General features: G+C 35.2%; 1 protein-coding gene across 2 annotated transcripts in view; it reads left to right on the forward strand.

The window, feature by feature from the left end:
• CDH13 (cadherin 13) overlaps positions 1 to 19,082 on the forward strand; it is a 389,565-nt gene that overhangs the window by 170,806 nt on the left and 199,677 nt on the right. For both annotated transcript variants that reach the window (XM_015874147.3, XM_015874146.3), the window contains exon 4: positions 367 to 483. In XM_015874147.3, the coding sequence (XP_015729633.1) occupies positions 367 to 483 (117 nt within the window). The remainder of the gene's footprint in view (positions 1 to 366; positions 484 to 19,082) is intronic.

Here is a 19,082-nt window from a genome sequence, read left to right on the forward strand (position 1 = left end):
ATGCAACTTCAAATGTGATAATAGAAAAAATATGTAAAACATTTAAAGTGGGGTTTTCTGAAGGTCCCATGCCAGTATTTGAGGTCAACTAAACCTTGTTTAAAATTTATTATTTAAACAGTCCTCTGAGTTTAAGTCTAGTCTATAGGAATTCAAAATGAATGTGGATTGTCTGCTCTTACTTTCATAAGTGAAATAAATCTACAGTTTTCAATATTTTGATATGTTATCGCTAATCACTGGAAAACACAAAATAAAGCCTAGAGCCTGTTAGATCATATTAATTTTACCTAAAAATATAGGGAGTGGAAATAACAAATGACTGTTATGTTGAAAGTCATGGTAATTTGTCTTTTCCTTTTGTAGGAAATCTTTAAGATAGAAGGCAACCTTGGAATTCCAAGACAAAAAAGGGCTATTCTGGCGACTCCAATATTAATTCCAGAAAATCAAAGATCACCATTTCCCAGATCAGTTGGCAAGGTAAGTTTTTATATATATACATATATATAGGATCCAATTATGATATTAAGTAATGCTTATTCTATTTTAAGGAATGTTTTTGATATTTTTCCATCTGTATTGTACAGATGAAAATGGCTGTTTATTCACAGGAGCCTCTTGTAGCGTATGTTATGGTGAAATGTATTCATCAGAACCATTGCAGGATTGTTTTGTAGTTGTAGTTTCTGTGGTTTATAGAGGAACAGCGAAAGCGTAAAGAATGCTGATTGCAAGCTTTGAAGATGAATAACTAGCATGTTATGTGAGGGTTTAACAAATGAAAGGGAAGAAGAGAAAATGTCCTGAATCGCACTTTCCTCATGTAATTGCCAGTATTCATGACTGAGCACTTGTGTAGCTTTGCTGTGGAGCTAATGGCAGAGGTTCTTATAGTGGCTGGTGGCTTTTCTATGCAAATACAGTTCTTCCCTACTCCTTAGCTGTCATATAAATATGAAGGGACTTCTGGAAGGGACTTCCACTTAGGAACTAAGTAGTGTTTAAATAGATGATTCTAAGCTTGAGCAATATTTTGTTTTGGTGCACACCGTGGAGCATTTCCTATTTTATTCAGACGTGGGCAGGCATACTGTCTGTATGAACTACAGGATATAGAGGAACCCACAAGATTACAGTCATAGGTACTATTTATATGCACTGTATTTTGGTCCCCCAATACTGCTCTGTCTCCATCTCCACTGGCAAAATCTCAAAGGGCAACTAAAAAGTAAAATTTAGAGAAAGAATATACAGTTTGGGTATGGAAAAAACAATACTGGACATTATTGAACTTGCTTCCCATTAGGATGAACATAGCTGATTCAGTTTGTCAAGTATTATAGTGAGGAAAAACGAATTAGTTCCAACTCTGCAGTCATTTTCAGAATAATCTTACTGCAGAAAGTTGCCTTCTGCAGTGACTTGCGTCTAAGAGGGTAAAGCAAATAAATTATCAGTCAGGGAAAAACGTCTAACATCTGTTGGCTCACTTTCTCTTACTGTGTCTGTAACAGGTATCCAAACATGTCTGAGGGCTGTGCCAACTGGTAGAGGGTTGGAAGTCATCCCTTGTACTCTGTGGCATTCTGTGAATGTTGGATCTTCACACTGCTATATAATTAGTGAAGTGGAATTCCATGAGTGTATTTAACATGTCAAGCTCATTTCTGACTCAGACATTTAATGTAATTTTCCAGAAACATGAGGTTCTTCAGGTGATAAAGCATAGTAGTAGAAACTTTTAGGAACCAGGAATTATAATGAAACAATGCCAGGGAAGTGCACATATGTTTGTGTCTGGGAGTGGTGGATGGTGAGAAGGGTGGATTTAAATAACCACACACTTTCTGCATGGAAATAATTACAACTTTTGTTTTCCTCTTTTTCATTGTACCTCCGAAGTTATACTTTCTGCCCATCAGAAATTTAAACCTTTCCTGAATGAATGGAATATGGGATAGGGATGGTCAAATACAGCTTCTTCTTTTTCTTGCTATTCTAGGGTGCAGGTAGTGTCTACATGAAAGTTTTCAGGCTCACTCTGAGTGTTATTTTACCTTTCTTCCGTCTACTTCTGAAGAATTTCCAGTTCAGCTCATTCCTCTGTCCCAACTGCCTTCTGTTTTCCAACTCTAGGCAACACTTTTTTAGCAGGAAATGCCCAAGGTTGTTTGGAAGTGACTGCAGAAGCTGCCAGCAGTTGAACTGCTTATTAGCACTTGGTTGGAAGTAAGGCAGATGTGCAAAACTAGGAGAGCAGGGGGAGAATTTCTTTTTTTTTTTTTTCATAATTAGGAATCAGTAGCATAAAAAGAAAATCACAGTAATTTTAGAGGACTCCATTGATAAAGATTTGATGCTGCAACTTGGGAAGGAGATGGTGCACTGGATAAGTGGAAATATTGGATTGTTTTATTTAATGAGAAAATTCCAAGTCATTATTTAGCATAACAAGGAAATACATGTGTAGAGGCTGTTTTCCTTTCTGTTATTATTTTCTAGCACACCCACTTAGGGAGAAGTGTTTTGCCTAGCCATTGCACACCCTTGCTTAGGGAATCCCTTAATTAAATAACTATCATGGACGTGCTGTGCCTGTAGGTAAAGGAATCTCACCTTGCAGCAGAATCTGAGCTGCTGCATATTATCCTTCATTCCCTGGGGAGAATAGGGAGATGAAAATATTTTAATACATTCTTGGTACTATGGGCCCATGTGTCCAGATGGTCCAGGCTACAACTGTTGACTGTTATTGATGTGTTTTGTTTAGCTCATGCTGATATAGCATGGGGATATGATATGCAATTTTTAGTCTCTCTCCATATGCTGCTCTTCAGTTTTTTCTGTCCACATCAAGTCAAATGAAGTACAAAACAGTGGGATCTGGAATTATCCTGTAATTACAATGATTTGCTGTGGGTTGATTGATTTCTATGTATGATAAATCCATTATTCTATTATTGAATTTAAAGGTATACCCTTCATTAGGGAGAGTACTTATAGTTGTTTTAATGTAAGATATAGAAACTGTAAATGTCCCTGCAAAAATTTGCTGGACTTGATATGGTTGATGAAGACCAGAGGACAGAGAGAAGAATATCAGAGATTCTGTAAGAAATGACTGAATGAAGAAGATGCAAAACTTTGTTTTTTTCCAGAAAGAGAATGTATCTTTTATTTATTTATTTATTTATTTTTGACTGTTTTGTTTCACTTTTGGAAGTGAAAGGAGTGGTGGATGCTCTTCCCATGCTTTATATTTGATAGTATATATATAAACTCCCTGCCTTTCATCTGTGCTGATGGACAGTGAAGCTGCCAAATGACAATTAGATGGCAGAACTTATCTAAGCTCAAGAAAAAAAGTAATGCAAGCTATCAAACACAATAGAGATCTCTATGATCAGGGTGTTTTTTCCTCTTCAAAGCTGTGAATTTAAGGAGAGTGGTTTTTTTCCTCCTTCAAGCTGTGAATTTAAGGCAAAGTGAAAACACAGCTTGTCTGTTAATGCCATGATAGAAAAACCTAAAAAGGAGAGGAAACTGAAGATAACTGGATGGAAAAGCTGCTGGAAGCTTATTATTTTTGAGTGGATATCTGATTGAGGCTTTTTGTATATGATAAATTATATGCTTCACAGAAGAGGAGTGTGAAGTACTAAAGATGAAGCTGGAAAAAAAAAAAGAAAAAAAAAAAAAGCCAAACTTGAGGCAAAATTTGAAAAGAAGGTGATAGAAAAGACGAGAGAGACGTGATGATGATCCACAAATCTTTGAAGAGAACCTAGAGGGAAGCATTGTAGATTACAAGGAGGACATGTAAAAGAGCAGAGAACAAGATCAGCCAGTGAAATAAAAACTGAATTAAGAAGTGTATTTCTTCTACTGGAAGTTTGGGAAGAAAACAGGAGTTGAAGTAGAGGGAACAAACTCCTTACTAAGAAATGAGAGCTGTGTTTGAGCTGCATGGGAAAAAAACACTGGGTTTTTGAAATTAATTGTTGTGTTCCTATAATCACCACAACACATCTAAATGATCAGGATACACCAAAGATGATGCTTAGAGAAGGGGAGGTGTCTTTCAGCAAGAACTGTGACTTCTCCAGAGGGAAGGACACTTAGGCTGTGACAGCTGTAAAAGTGGTGCCATCAGAAAAAATAGTGGAATGATTGATTCCTAGGAAGCATTGCAGGGTGGGGACATTTTTCAGAGATTGGAATTGCTCGGGTACAAATTGTTCGGTTTCTTACATCAAGGTTTGATGGCACATAAGGAGAGAACTCTTCTAATGTCTGCGGAAGAAATTTGTCTATCAGCCTACATGGGAAAAGACACATCCAGAGATAAGAATCTACAGCAGACGGTGAAAGAAAATTGTGTGGAAAGTGGGGAAATGTCCAAAACTAATGAACTTTGTTCCATGTGAGCAGTAAGGACAGTCTTAATAAATAAGTCTCTTTCTATTTCAGCTAAAAGATAGGGATTACACGAAAAAACCTGTTACATTAATAGTACATAACTAGTACTAGTTGTGTTCACTAGTATGTTGAGCAGAAGTATATTTGTCAGAGTTGAGTTTCTTTGGTCTAATGTGGTGTTTTATTTAAGACTCTGTGGTGAGCGTAGTCATTTAAGCCAAAGGAAAATACTGGCGTAGTAGCAAATGGATACACATTTTGTTAGAAGATAAGGCAAAGGTTTTTGGTCTTCAACAAAGATGAATTAATTTCCACCAGTCTTCCAGGGCAAGAAATTCAAAGTGTGATAATTTTACTTCTTGTGATAATTGTGATAATCACAATTGCATAATATATCTTCTTCTGACCATGAATAAACAGACTCTCCAGTCCTAGAGTTCTTGACAATTTGTAATACTCTGATTTGGACCTATGTGGACTTCTGGATATGCTGGAGTATAATGTGATGAAATTTGTGGCTTTATTGAAGGGATGCTACCCTTTTGATATCCATGGAAAAATACCAGCCTACCTCAGCAGTGAATGTAATGAAATGAACAGCACTCCATAAAATTAAAAGCCTTTCAATACAAGTACATGAACTATTAAACTACAGCTTGTTAATTTTCATTAGAGGGTATGCATTTGAGATCCCAACAAACTATTGGATGAAAGCAGCATTTCAAATTTATCTGGTTTTCTGAAAGGTCTCTCTTTAAACTTCACCTTTGTAAGAATATTGATAGTCACATCAGCAATTCCATCAGAATACATTTGTTCTCGTTAAGTTAAGGAATTTTAATGGAAATCTTTTTAAAATGCTCTTGTTTACTTAAGGCATCTTACAGGAGTCAAACGTGCACAGCAGATGCCTTTGGAAGTAGGAAAATTAGAATTTACTTTTTTCTTTTTCCCATTCTTTTGAGTCATTAATATGGATAAAAGATTTTTTTTAACCATTTGAGGAATACTTTCTAATCTAGTTACCATGGTTACAAGTTTTGTTGGAGTTGTAGATGTTCTACAGAAATGATGGAATTAAACTTAATGCCCAATATTAAAGCATCCAGTTCCCAATTTCCTTCTATGTAATAAATCATGCTGATGACCCAAAGTGAAGCACCAAAGAGAAGAGATTTTATGCTCTGAAGTTTTTCAGCAAAGCATACCACCGTTTAACAGTCACATTGTTTGTGTTAACTTTGATCTCAGAATTTAATATCTTAAACTGTGCTGCAGATGAATGTAGAGGGGAAAAAGTCAGCCTTTGCCAATAAATTACATATGTAAAATAACTGAGATAAAACCCTGATCACTAATTTTTCATTCATGCATTAATAGAATTTTAGATCCATGTTTAAGGGAAAATGTGTTGGAATTATTTTTAAATGGAACAGCTATGTCATCCAATGATGCCCCATTACATACTGCTCCATAGTGATTCTTTTATCGTCAAATTTGCAAATAGATTAGAAACTCTCCTAAACTCCCATCTCCTTTCTAGCTTTCTTGACTCAAACTCCGAGACTTCTGTTTTACGACTCGCATTTTGAATGCTTTTCTTTACCTGATCTTACTGATCCTACCTTGAACAGAGAATGCCATTGACAAAAACATGAAGTCCCATTGCAGGGCTGTGGAGTAAGTTATTAAGTTGCCATTTCCTGACTTGTTTCTCCATGATTTTTGTGACTCCACATTGATTCATTTCATTTTGATCAGTTTTCATCTTTGGTGTCTCCCAAGCTGAGTCTAAGCCTTGACTGGAACTAATTCACCACCTTGAATTTTCACTGTCTTGATTTAATTCAGTTATTTGGAATAAGCACTGATTCTGTCCAGCTTGATAAAGCTGTTTTCTTATTGAACATCTTCTTTTGATCAATATCTTGATCTCTGCATTTTCAACCAGGTCACATTTAACCTTAACAAGACATAGGGCCTAATTGTGTAATCTCAGATGGATAAAACAGGGTATTTGGATCCAGGATTTCTGTTGCTTGTTACCTTTAATTTGTAGAATTGTTTCCTACAAATCTGCTTACCATAAAGCCTCCTTTTAAGTAGTATAACAAATGCAACAGACTATCCAGTGTCACAGAGCAATGTGCTGTGTTAATATATTATTAGAAAGGAGATGAGATCTGCAGAATACAGAAGTCAGTGGAGAGAACATTACCATAGAGCATCCTTTAAAGCAATTAAGGTATTTGATAACTGTGCATTCTGACTGATTCAAGTTTGATCTGTTTGTTAGCTGAATACTGTCCTTTCTCTATCCAGTTATTTTCCCTTCTCATTCCTTTTGTTTCCTATTATGAGAAGTCTGTCAATAGCATATCGGTAGTGTGATATAAAGCAATATCCAAATGAATGACATTTTAGAAAGAAAAATAACTTATCCCTGCCAATTTACAAGCTAAATACTGTCATACTGTCAACCTCAATACTTACATTAAGGAAAGACTTTATTAAAGACATTTTGTTGACTGGACTGGTGATAAATCTGATATTACTACCTGTGGCTTGTTAAAGTGACACCAAGATAAGATTGTTGGCAGAGTATTTCCAAAAGGAAAAATGATATGTATTATGTATGGCTCATTGGCAAGGTGGAGTAAACAGCTGTCACACAGAACAACAGACATTTTCTTCCTTCTAACTTCTGGATCTCTCTGATGACTGACTAATTATAACCCTTTTGTGTTTTTCTCTTGGTTTTATTATGCATGGATAATTTTTCTTTTGTGTTTTTTTCTCTCACATTTATACTACTGTATAGTAACAGATCAGTAGCGTAGGTGAAAGAGCGCAGTGCTAACATGTATATCAGCTATATTTCAGTTCAATAAACATTTTCCTTCTCCTTCACAAGACTTTTGCTACTCTTCTTTCCATTTGCCTTATAAGGACAAATTTCTTATTTAACCTTTCTGGTTAATCATCTTTACCACTTAGTTTGCAGCCCTATTTGTGAAATTGAGAAGTGAACTAAGTCATTTGTAGCATTTAGGGTTGAAATGACTTTTATGTCTTTATACCTTTAAGTGCATAATGAGCACACATTCTCTTTCCCTTACCTTATTTAAAACCAGCTGATGTCTTTTATCATGGTTAATAATATGTCATTTTGAAGTAAATGTTACTCTGCTCTATTGACCTATTTTTCTTTCAGGGTCAAATACTTAGGAAGTAGGAATTATTTCATTGTAATCACCAACCCACTGTTGAATTAAAATCTTCAATTTCCTTTTGCATGTCTTTGGAAGTGAACATTCCAGTCTGACCACTCTGCTTTCTTTAAAATGTGTCAAAAAAGAGAAAAATTACTTCCTGTCATTGAAACATTGCTTAAACAAAGGCAAATGAAAATCCAGGCATCTGTACTTCCAGATTAACCTGCTTAGCAAAGCAAGAGCTTTGTTTCTTGGTTTTCTATAACATTCTCCATGTTTCTTGAGAAATCATGAATTGCTGGAATTTATATATTTTTAATTTAAATGCGGGAATTATGTTCCCTTACTAGATTTATGTGCACGTATACTCATAAATGTGTACAAACAGATGAGTACATATACACACATCAAGACTTTCTTGGGCTCCCTTCTTGGTCAATGCTATTGGTTTGTCGATGCTCTTTATCCAATTTTAATCCATAAAATGCTACTATGTACACACTGATGTCTTCATGAGTTTGTCCTTGTCACTCAGTGCTCCCATGGAATATCAATGTGTTAAGTACATACCAAACATTTGCTGTATCGCTGTGCAATGATGTCTAACCATAAGCACGTTGAAACTAACAAATTCTCCCAACTATGTAGAAAAGACTTTTTATCAGGCCAGCTGCCCTGGGAAATTTAATTATATTTGGAAGGAAAATTGTTAAAGTAGCTTTGGAAAATATGGTTTTAATCAAGATCTGAGTCTGTCTATCTTTCCTATGTCATCATAAGTATTTTCACGCTGCTTCTGAAGTTCTGCTTTTCATTTTCGCAACACATTGAAGAAACCATTAAGCTTACATTTTCAATTGAGCTTGCGGGACATGAGAATGGATTTTGATAATAAAAATCTGTACAACAATGACATCCAGAAATTGAAAGTAGTGGTGACCCTGTAATCCAATAACGTGTGTCTTAATATTTTTTTTTCCTTATTAGAATTGCTAAAAAACAGGAAATGTGAATGTAGCTTAGAGTGGATAGAAGTTGAATTCAGGGGCTATATTAATTTAAAAAATTCATGTCCAGACCTGATCTACAATACATTACAAGTATTTTTATGATCGATTGAAGCAATGAAGTCTGGCTTCCTGCAAATATTCATTTCCTGCAATAAACGCAAATCTTCTTACCTGTGATAACACCCCAAGCACTGTGACCTTAAATCACCCCGCAATACCCACAGCTCCGCCAGTGTTATTTTCTACTAGCCAGTCATTTCAAACTGGCTGAGAGAAAGCACACTGTGGAGTTGCAGCCCATCTGATAGGTGAAAGCAAAATGAATACTCTTCCTTTCTGTTTCTGCAGGCATTAACACATCTTCTTGCCTGACTCTGACTATTTATTTGTATTCAAATGTCACTTTATTGTTTATAGAGTCATCCCACATTTCAAAAGCACATACGCATGCTTGAAATAAAAAGCTATTTCTGAAAGCAGTAAGATTTAGGTTAATGAGACCCACATTTTCAGTGAAATTTAGGTGCTTCCATTTCTTCACCACGAAGACAGGTAAATCTGCAGCTACAGAATAGAGTTAAAAAGTTATTTCTTCTGACATTTATGAGTGTTTTGTCAACTTCATCTCTACAATAAGAGGAAAGACTGTATTTTCTGAATATTGAAATAAGTAGAAAAATACTGTGGTATGGTATATGTTGGTTGAAAAGAGCCGCTCCACATTGCACTGAGTGAAATTCCCTAAGTGGGCCCCAAAAATCCTGTAGGGAACTTGTGGGTGCTGCCAAATGTTGTGTGATTCGTAGAGTCATTCCAGAAGGAAAAATGTGCAATCTTGTTGAAGGCTTCTGTAATTTAATTTGGTTCCTAACATTATTCATGGCTCTGATGTCATGCTATCATGTAGAAGTATGCAGCATACAATGTCTGACATCAGCTAAGTACCATGAATAACCATTTATTTTTGGTTAGTGTATAGTAGACAGTTATGCCATAGCTTTAAAATGCTTATGGTTCCTTTGTTTTGGAGTAGGATATCAGAACTGTGATAAGATCAGTGCAGTTGAATGACTGATCACTCTTCAGACCTGTGGCTGTAATGGGAATACACCATTGTCTTAATTGGGTACACTGGAGGTGTACAGGCTTAAATTTCTGTCACTTTTAAATTGTTCTGCCATTCTGTAAATGTAGTTTAAAGGCTGATACACTGTGCTGCCAACTGAAGATTGCTAAGAAATGCCAGTGGTACATCTAGAGAAGTACTGCTAATTGATGGGAGATATTTCCTTGCCTATTGATTTCTTTGGCTGATGTTGAAATGAATCATTTATAATTGAAAAGATTTGATCGCTCTTTCTAAATATCACTTTCAGAACATTCTGTGTTTTCCTTAATAGCTGATAAATTTGGGACTCTTTTAATTTGTTCTGTATCTTTGACACAATAACCGCAGCTATAGCAACATACATACTAAGGTGATTCTCATTGTTGATGAAATTAGTAGTCCTTGTGAAATTATTTGTTCCAACTCCATGGTGTGTTGGTGACTAATCCTTAAAAAATAGAAACAGGTACCACTAAATAAATCTTTAGTTTTATTTGAGAATTGTGATTGTGTGCCTGCAGCCTTAATTTTCGGTAAAAATTAAACAAGGAAGTCTGATCCTGGGGAAATGATCCTGCTTCATTAATCGGAAGGTTTGTTTTGCCTCATTACTTATCTGTACAGCTTGTTTACTAGACTTGTGTTTCTCTTAAATTAGAACAGAAATTCGCACATATTCTACTTCTGAATTCCCTGTGAATCTAGACGTGCTCTTGTGCCTTCATCATTATGTGTGTCAGAAATTATTCAGAGGATCTCCAAGTGTTTTGATTCTATTTTCGTTAGGTTCACAAATATTCAAAATATGTTTCTTTTTGCCTGAAAGTGAAGAATGGAATATATCAACAGTACAGTAAAAATAAATTCAGGTGCACTCCTAGAAACAACATGCATTGTATTTGTTATCATTGGATGTTTTGTCATTTTATAACTGCAGTTAAATAGAGGGAGACCACAATTAATTGCATAAGAAACAGCGGTTCTAATTGTATAAATAATCTAATCTTGTATATACTGATAACATGGGGGTTGTGTTATTTGTTAGCACTGAGTTGAAGAAAAGTCTATGAAAACTTGGTGTATTCTGAATTTACATTCATGTATCTGAAACGAAATATGGGCATAGGTTTTTTACTGTTGTACATGATAACAGTAACATTTGTTAGGTATTGGGTTGCTTAGTTCTTCATTTTCCAAACAGGATATAGTAAAAATATATTGTTTGTTTCAGTGTAGAACTCCATGTAAAGATCATCTTAAATTCTGGCAGTGTTTATCGATAGATAAACAACAATTTAAACTGATTTTTGATAATTACATGTTCTAACATTCAAATTTGTTCATGTATCTTCTTAGAGAAGAGAAAATATTGTATTATCTGAGCTTTTACTAAATTCCAAGTTGGTAAATTTATTTCCTCTTGTTGTTGGGGATTTTTCTCATGAGCAGGCAACGTTGGTCATGAGGATATAGCTTCATATTATCATACAGTAGGTTTAGTAGAAACTAAAGGAACCAGGAAGGCCTTGATTTATCACATCCCTTCACAAACAGGGAAATGTTTTGGAGAATCCTTATTAGCTGACTTAAAGGCACTTTTTGCTTGTGGAGGTCAGCAGGATGTCGATTGGGATGAATACTAGTATATGGTTTCTTAATCAAAGAGATTACCTAACACTTTAAATACAATGTAATTAATTAATCACAAAGTCAACACAGTGTTTGCTAGTGCGGATTTGTATTTATTCTCAAAGAGCTATCAATAAATCTTCTTTATAATCTTACAGTCTGTTAGAGCCAGAAGTAAGCAGTTGTGCAGTTCTTTCCAATATCCTTGAAAGTGCTGAGAGGTTTCTAGATGAGATGATTTCTGTAGGAGATTTTTAAAAATATATGGAGTTTTCTTTCTAAATGAGACTCCAGATTAATGCAGGTTAATGTTTGTTTGCCTTCAGGGAGAAGTCAGTTGCAATTGGGATAATTAAGATAAGATCTCTCTGTGTTAAAAGGATAATTAATAGTATGTGCTTCTCTTGTTATAAATTAGGGCCTTTTTCCACATACCAAAAGCTGCCTGAGATGCGTATTATTACTACTTTATGCTTTAATTTCCTGTTAAGGCATTTGATCCAGTAGTATTGAAAGCTTTGGTACATAGTTTGCTTTATTGCAATGAGTTGAAGCAATGGTTTATATCAGCACCTGCAAGTGGAGAGTAAGTATTTAATGTACCTGCAAGCCTGTAGGTGAATGCAATTTCTCTTGCTAGCTAATGAGGGCTGAAGTGAAACTGCTGAAATCACATTGATGTCTGCAAATAATTTTATATATATATATAAAGCATAGATTTTTGTACACAAATGCATGAGTTTATGCATACTTTTTTTTTTTTTTTTAAATATAAATATCTGTTGCAATAGGAGGAAAACAAGATCCTCAGCTGGGACAAAGGCAACTCTTGGCTTGCTGAGTCACAGAATATAGATGTTTTGCATAATTGAATTTTGTAGCTCAGCTTCTAGTATTTCTAGGAAGGAAACTGTCAGATCTGATGAATGAATTATCATGCTAAATGTGTGTGATTATATTCTATGGAAATGAAGTTGGAATAATTGGTGTTGATGCAAAATGGAATGGAATAATTTTATAAGTGCTCTATCAGGTATGCTGAGGCATCTGGATGCAAATGAACATCAATAATATTTCAGTGGCTGTGATTTTTTTTTTTAATTATTTTTTGTTTTAAGTGATCTCATAGAAAAATTAGTAACAGGTGAAGACCTTTTTACTGCACATATATGGATATGAAGTTCTTATTGGACACAAATAAAATAAGCCATTTTGATTCTATGATACCTACTAGTAATTTGCTGTATCTTCGGTCTGTTTGTGGCTTTTTACAAATTCCAAACTCCTTATGTACTTCCATCAGGCACTTAGGAAATAACAGATGATGCTCTACATACAAATGACCACCTGAAGTTGTATGTTAATCATGCTGTACCTCAAGGTACATCAATTTCTAATCAAAACTTAGGCAGAAATAAAACCTCCATGGAACAAATGGCAAAATCTGCAGTGAAAATGTTGAGATCAGAGATTCACCCTTTGACATTCGTGCCCACCACTGTTACCATTCCACTTCATGAACTGATTGCTGGCTTTGCACAAATTAAGAAGTCAATCTGGTACTTGTTTCATTTGTGGGTTTTATTTATGTACAGCCCTTTGAAATGTTGCTACAAATAGTTTTTGTACTAATATAGTCGCTCAATTTAACCTGTTTTAAAATATTTTAAGGTTTTTAAAAGGTCATTGGTACTGTCCTTTAGTCATGATAGATTGGTTTTGTTCATATGACAAGCAGTCAGACTTACCAAGGTAGTTAAAGCTTTCTTTTGGTCTCTAGCATTGTCATTGGCTACTGCCACTTCTGTGTTACATCTCCCAGACAATAATCCCAACAATTGCCTGAGCAATAACGGCCTGGATAGATAGAAATTAGCAGAGGTTAACTATTAACTCTACCAAGCTTGCATTGTGAAGAAGGCTATGCTGTCATACAATGTTGACTTGAAGTTACTGAAACCAAACTTGATCATGTACAACAATAATACAAAGTAGGTGAAGTAGAGAGGTGGGAAAACAACATTAAAGAACATTCCTGGGTATTATTTTGAGTTTTTATATTCTTACAGCTTTTGGAATTATTTATTGCTTTCTTGTATGTTTGTAGGTGCAACAAAAACATCTTTGCTTCTGTCTGTTTGTTAAAACATTGCATTTTCGAACCAGTCACAAAATTACTTAAAGAAGAAATGTGATGAGCTGAGTTGTGTGTAATAATGTTTCATTTCCTATGATAGCTAAAAACCCAGCCAGTGAAATCAAAGTTCACTGTTGAAGAATTTGAATGGGATATTGGTCTTAGCTGTACAACAGTGCAAGGCTATAAATAATGCTTATTTTTCATTATTATTTTAGAGGTGTAATTTCTTGTACACAGAAAATATTATTAAAATTACTGTTTAAGTCTTCAAATATTTGGAAGAAACATTTGTGCAGACAGGTGATGACAGGGTAGGATACTTTGATACGGTTGGTTTCTTTGGGTATCTGACTACCAGGGTAGATTTGCTTTGCTTGCTTCCTTTTGGGAACCTTTTCACATAGCAGATGTTTTTTATTATTGTTGAGTTGTCAAATAAAGGTTTCATTTCAGAAAATTGCTCAGGTATTGCTGTTAACTGAAAATATGAGTGTACTTAGAAGACAATAACTGAGAGATAGTGGACAAGAGTGCATCAAGTGTAATATTGAAGCTTAATTGATCCATAGCTCTAGAGATCTTCCAGCTTTTAGAAGTGGAAATCCAAGTTTAAGTTCTGTATAGTTTCAAAATTGTGTGTTCCTTTTTTTTTTTTTTTTTTTTTTTTTTTCTTTTTTTCTTTTTTCTAATTTTGTCTTGATTGATTCCATAATTTCCCAGCACGATTTCATGAAGAATGACATACGTTTAAGACCATATTGCAATTATTGAGCAGTCATCTGAAAGCTTCTTAAGAGTCTAATGTAACTCTATCACTAATTACAACTCCATCAAGATGTTTTCACATCAGACCCCATAGATTAATGCATTATATTTCTAATTCTAATGTGAGTCAAGCAGTCTGTAAAGTTTAAGGGTGACCTCTTTATAGTTGGAAGGAGAATCTAAGGTAGCGGTAGCTCTTTAACTGCAAAGTTTATAATTATCTCAAATGTGGCTTTTGAACCTTTACCTTTGGTTCTTTGGGATATAGGAGTAAGGAAGGAAGAGGAGAAAAAGAGAGGGAATTATTAAGAAGATTTCATGAGAAATCATGAGATGTGCCTTTCCACACCTTGGTGACACTGTCACCAGTAAAGTAAGAGAATATATTTCAGAACATCAAATCTGGCTAAATCAGAAAGTGTGAATGCAAACTCACCTATGTAATTGCTAACAAACACACTCTCAGTTAATGTTTTTACCTTTAGAATTAGGCAAATTAAAGATTGCTGTAGTTAAAATGCTCATTAGCCCCATTTGGAAGTTAGCAACTGAGAAAGCTGAGGTGTCCTTTAGAAACACAAGGGAGAGATAAGGAGGCATAAGACTTCAACACAGCAAAGCAAACATTGCCTGGGACTCCCTGGGTCATGGTGAATGAGGCACCTGCTACACTGCTGTGAAAACTTATGCTTTCTGAAGCTGCTAGCTAGTTTTTGAATGAATGTGATGTGTTGTTTAGAGATCCTAGATTGATATAAGTGCTCCCTGGCCTGACAGTCATGTCTGCAATGCTCTGTGCAATAAAATGGGTAACCTTCACTCAGCAGTGAAAGACCAGTCTAAGTCTAGCAGTCATTAGAAGATTTGAAATGCTCCCTAATGGTAGCAATTTCACCAGTCACATGAATTTCTTTTTTTCCACCTCTAGCTATTGAGAATTCAACCTATTACAGCAAGAGAAGCAAAAGTGACATAGCACAGTTGGATCTGTGAAATAGAAAAATATTATTATTATTATTTTATTTATTTTTTTTTTGTATCACGTGGAAAAAGAACATGAATTAAAAAGAACAAATTAGGAAACCAAAAATGTTTAACAGAATATTATGCTCATGGGTGTAGGATTTTTGAGTGGTTACATAACCTTTAAGCTGTCATTGTAAATGTCCCAGGATTGAATAGAACGGTATTTTCTGTTATAGATGAGGAAGACTAATCTGACAAACCTTCCGTCTTCCATCCTCATATTCATTCTACTTCCTTCCTGTTCCAGTTGTGTATTCATACATACCTGCGTTTCCAATGAATCATATTTTGTCTGTATTGTTTTTCAGCAATGTGTTAGAATTGCATCAAAATATGAGATGCCATATTTATACCTTTTTTTCCCCCAAGACTACTGCAGGAAAAAAATATATCCATTTGCAATGACATCTGTTATATTTGAGAGCCAATATCGGAAAATATAAATTATACTTGGCATTCATGACATGGAATTAATTTTTTTGCTTTTCTTTTCTAATCAATTGCAACTACTTAGCAGCTGTCTTGCATTGACCTCTGACTGCTAAACATTTAAGATGAAAGTGAGGTGGACCCGCTGATAAAAACAGAAATGGGTTTGGAAAATGATAATTAAAATCCTTTGTTTACAGCATAAAGAGCCACAGAGCATTCCAAATAATGGAAGTATTAAGCACTTCATCAGATTAAAGTGTTTGGAGTTTTAAATATTCAAGATATCTGTCAAATATAGCTGTCATCTGCCTTTGACAGGAAACAAACGTCTGCTCAGATGTGGACCTGTGACCCCTAGATAAGTTTCTACATGTGGAAAAATATTTAACTTCCTACTCTGACCTTCCATGCACAAGACGTGATCCATGGATTTGTTTCCTAGGGAACTAGTGGCTGAGAAAAATCTATAATTAGATCTGTGAGTTGTTTGTTACAGATGGGAACTGGGTGCTAAGCAGGTTCCTAAAGCATCTAGAAGTATTACATTGACTTCCTATAATGGAGCCAAACTAAAAATCAAAAGACAAACAAAAAAATAATATAAAAGAATTAGAAAAAAAAATCCTTCCTTCCTTTTTAAAGACCACCTTTTGAGATTTTCTTCATAGATTTTCATCAGTCACAGTCAGATCTTTCCTAACAACTATAACCTTGTATCTACTTCAGCAGGATCTCACTCAAAAGCTGGTGCTCCTCAAATTCCTTCAAATAAGAGAATTTGCAAGTTAGTAACCTAAGTAGCAATAAAAATATGATGATTAAATTGCTACTGATTGGCCAAATCAGCCAGCTGAAAATCCAGGCCTTCTGTGACATGCAGTACTTCCAGATGATTCTGCTCTGAGATTATGAAAACCCACATTTGTAAGTTTCATGCTGTCAGTAGAAGGAGACTGTTGTGTATCGATTCCTCAGTCTGCAGATACCTATCTGAAATCTACTCCTTCTGAGGAAAAGGGAACATGAAAAGTGTAATGAATTTCTTGCTCTTTATACATTAAGAGCAAAGGGAAGCTGAAGAATTACCTCCCACAAACAACACGCATCTGTATGTGCTCGTGGAATTACTTCTATCTACAAGCAAGTGCTCACAGGTAGCTATTTGTATTGGTCAGATCCTCAGGTTTGGTAGATGAGGTTTGCAAGCCTCAGTGCTGCAATGGGTTCCTGAGGGAAATGTCACATCTGTACAACAACAAATCTCAAACAGGAGGGGCCCACGGGTGCTCAGGGCTTCCACACGCATGCAGTAATTATGTTCCATTTGGGCACCTGTGCATCTTACACAAAACTGAGCTGAACTTTGAGAAGTCCGTGCATAATTACAATCAAAAGCCATTCTGTTGAGATGGTATATTTTGGATGAATATGAAATGCCCTGTCTGTGTTGATTATTCCAAAACGAGCTCTAAAAATGAGGACTGCTGGTGAAAGCATTTCACCACTTGCTGATATACCATGTCATTTTCATACATTAAAACATTATGTTGACATATCTGTCTACAGAATTTATTAAACTTGGCAAACTTCAAATTCAGAATTGTTTTTATTATAGTGACTAAAACCTTGCATTGCACTGCTGTAATGAAGTGATAGAAGGATTCCAAGTTCTTCCAACTATGCCACTTCTATGTAATTTTAACAACATTATTCCTTAATTTGACACTTCCTATAATTGTTTTCCACCATAAAGTTCTTAAAAACCCATCTCCTTAACTTGATAATAATAGTGCATGATTTTTCGTTTACATAATTTGTTTTAGTTTCAACTCCTGGTTCTCTTATTCCTGCATTATTTCTGGGTCACTTGGTGTATAACCTTCCCTGTGTGAGGTATTTGTTCACGCTGCAATCAATACCTCAACAATTCTCTATTGCTGGTTAAAATAAAAGCTTCAGTTTGCAAACATCTTGGTACAGTGATGATGCATGTGGTCTTGTGCGAGGAATGTTTTTATGCGATTTCTAAGAGCTGTAAGAGAACTGATACAAAAGAATGCAAATAAGTACCAGCTGATCTTGTTATAATGGGTTTGCCCAGTAGACATTCGTGCACAAAAATCCAAACAGGTTTTGCTTATGTGTCTCTTACAGCTTAAACTGAGTCTTGGAGATCTGACATAGGTAGTTTTACCTTAAAATCCTGACTTATGGCTTTCTTTGCTGAGTTAAATTAAGTCTTTTGTCTTCTAAGCATATACCTTATATGAGCATCTTTAATTGCTGATGACGTTTTTTTTTTTGTTTGTTTTTTGGTTGTTTTTTTTTTGCATATTTGAGTTTTGTAGATATTAATCTGACTATATCAATTTTGCCTGTGTTTTGGAGAACATATTGAAGGAGTATTTGTACAGATTTACTTAAGTTAATAGTTATTTTTTAAGGTTGGTGATAGTGAAAGTACGTTTTAATGGACCTGGCAGCAAGGCTTTCTTGCTGAATAGGAAGAAAATGTTGCATAAAACACATAATGTTGTATATAGTTCATTTGTTTTATCCCTGGTTACCAGGAACAAAGAACAAAGTCATGGAGAAGAATTTTAGTACTTCTGTTACCTTTATTCTTTCAATAAATCACCCAGAAGTTCCCATATATCACCCATATATTGAACAAATTCTGATTTAAGCCCAGGTCAGACATGTAGGTGAGACTGGAGAGATGCATCTGCTTTTGTCAAAGAGCAGAACTAAGTTCCCATGATTAACTAATTGATTTGATCCTTAATTAATGAAGACTGCTGTACTGAGAACTGACAGACTTATTAAAATGATTGAACCCAGCAAATTTAAATGAATTGCTTTATAACCACAAGTACTGTATGTTTGTCTTATGGTAATGAAGAACTGGGTGCTGGTTTGGGCGTTTGAATAAGGATGGCAGTATTTTGCATTTATCTTGATTTGGATAGTGCCAAGCACAAAGAAATCACAGAAGTGACTGAAGCAAACAGTGAGACTGCTGAACATGGATGGTGCTGTTAAGCATAGATTTATTATGGCTGCAGAATGGTGAAGTCTATCTCTGGGAGTAATGTCTGCTTTTTTTCTAGTTCTATTTCTTTTCTCTTGAGAATGCAGGTTTGCTTTTGTGGTAAACCTGTAACAAAAGAGAGATCACAATGTTGGAATGAGTTTAGCTGGAGGGGGTACATAATGTCAGCAGAAAAACAGCACTTAGTAAATATGTTACATCTCTGGTTCAGCAAAAAGCAGATCCTGTCAGCAGAGTAACCTGTTTTCTTGGAAGTGTCTCTTAGATGAGCAGAAGCCACTAT

The sequence above is a fragment of the Coturnix japonica genome, chromosome 6 (genome assembly GCF_054131305.1).
Source record: "Coturnix japonica strain WE chromosome 6, WE-NBRP24, whole genome shotgun sequence".
NCBI lineage: Eukaryota > Metazoa > Chordata > Aves > Galliformes > Phasianidae > Coturnix > Coturnix japonica.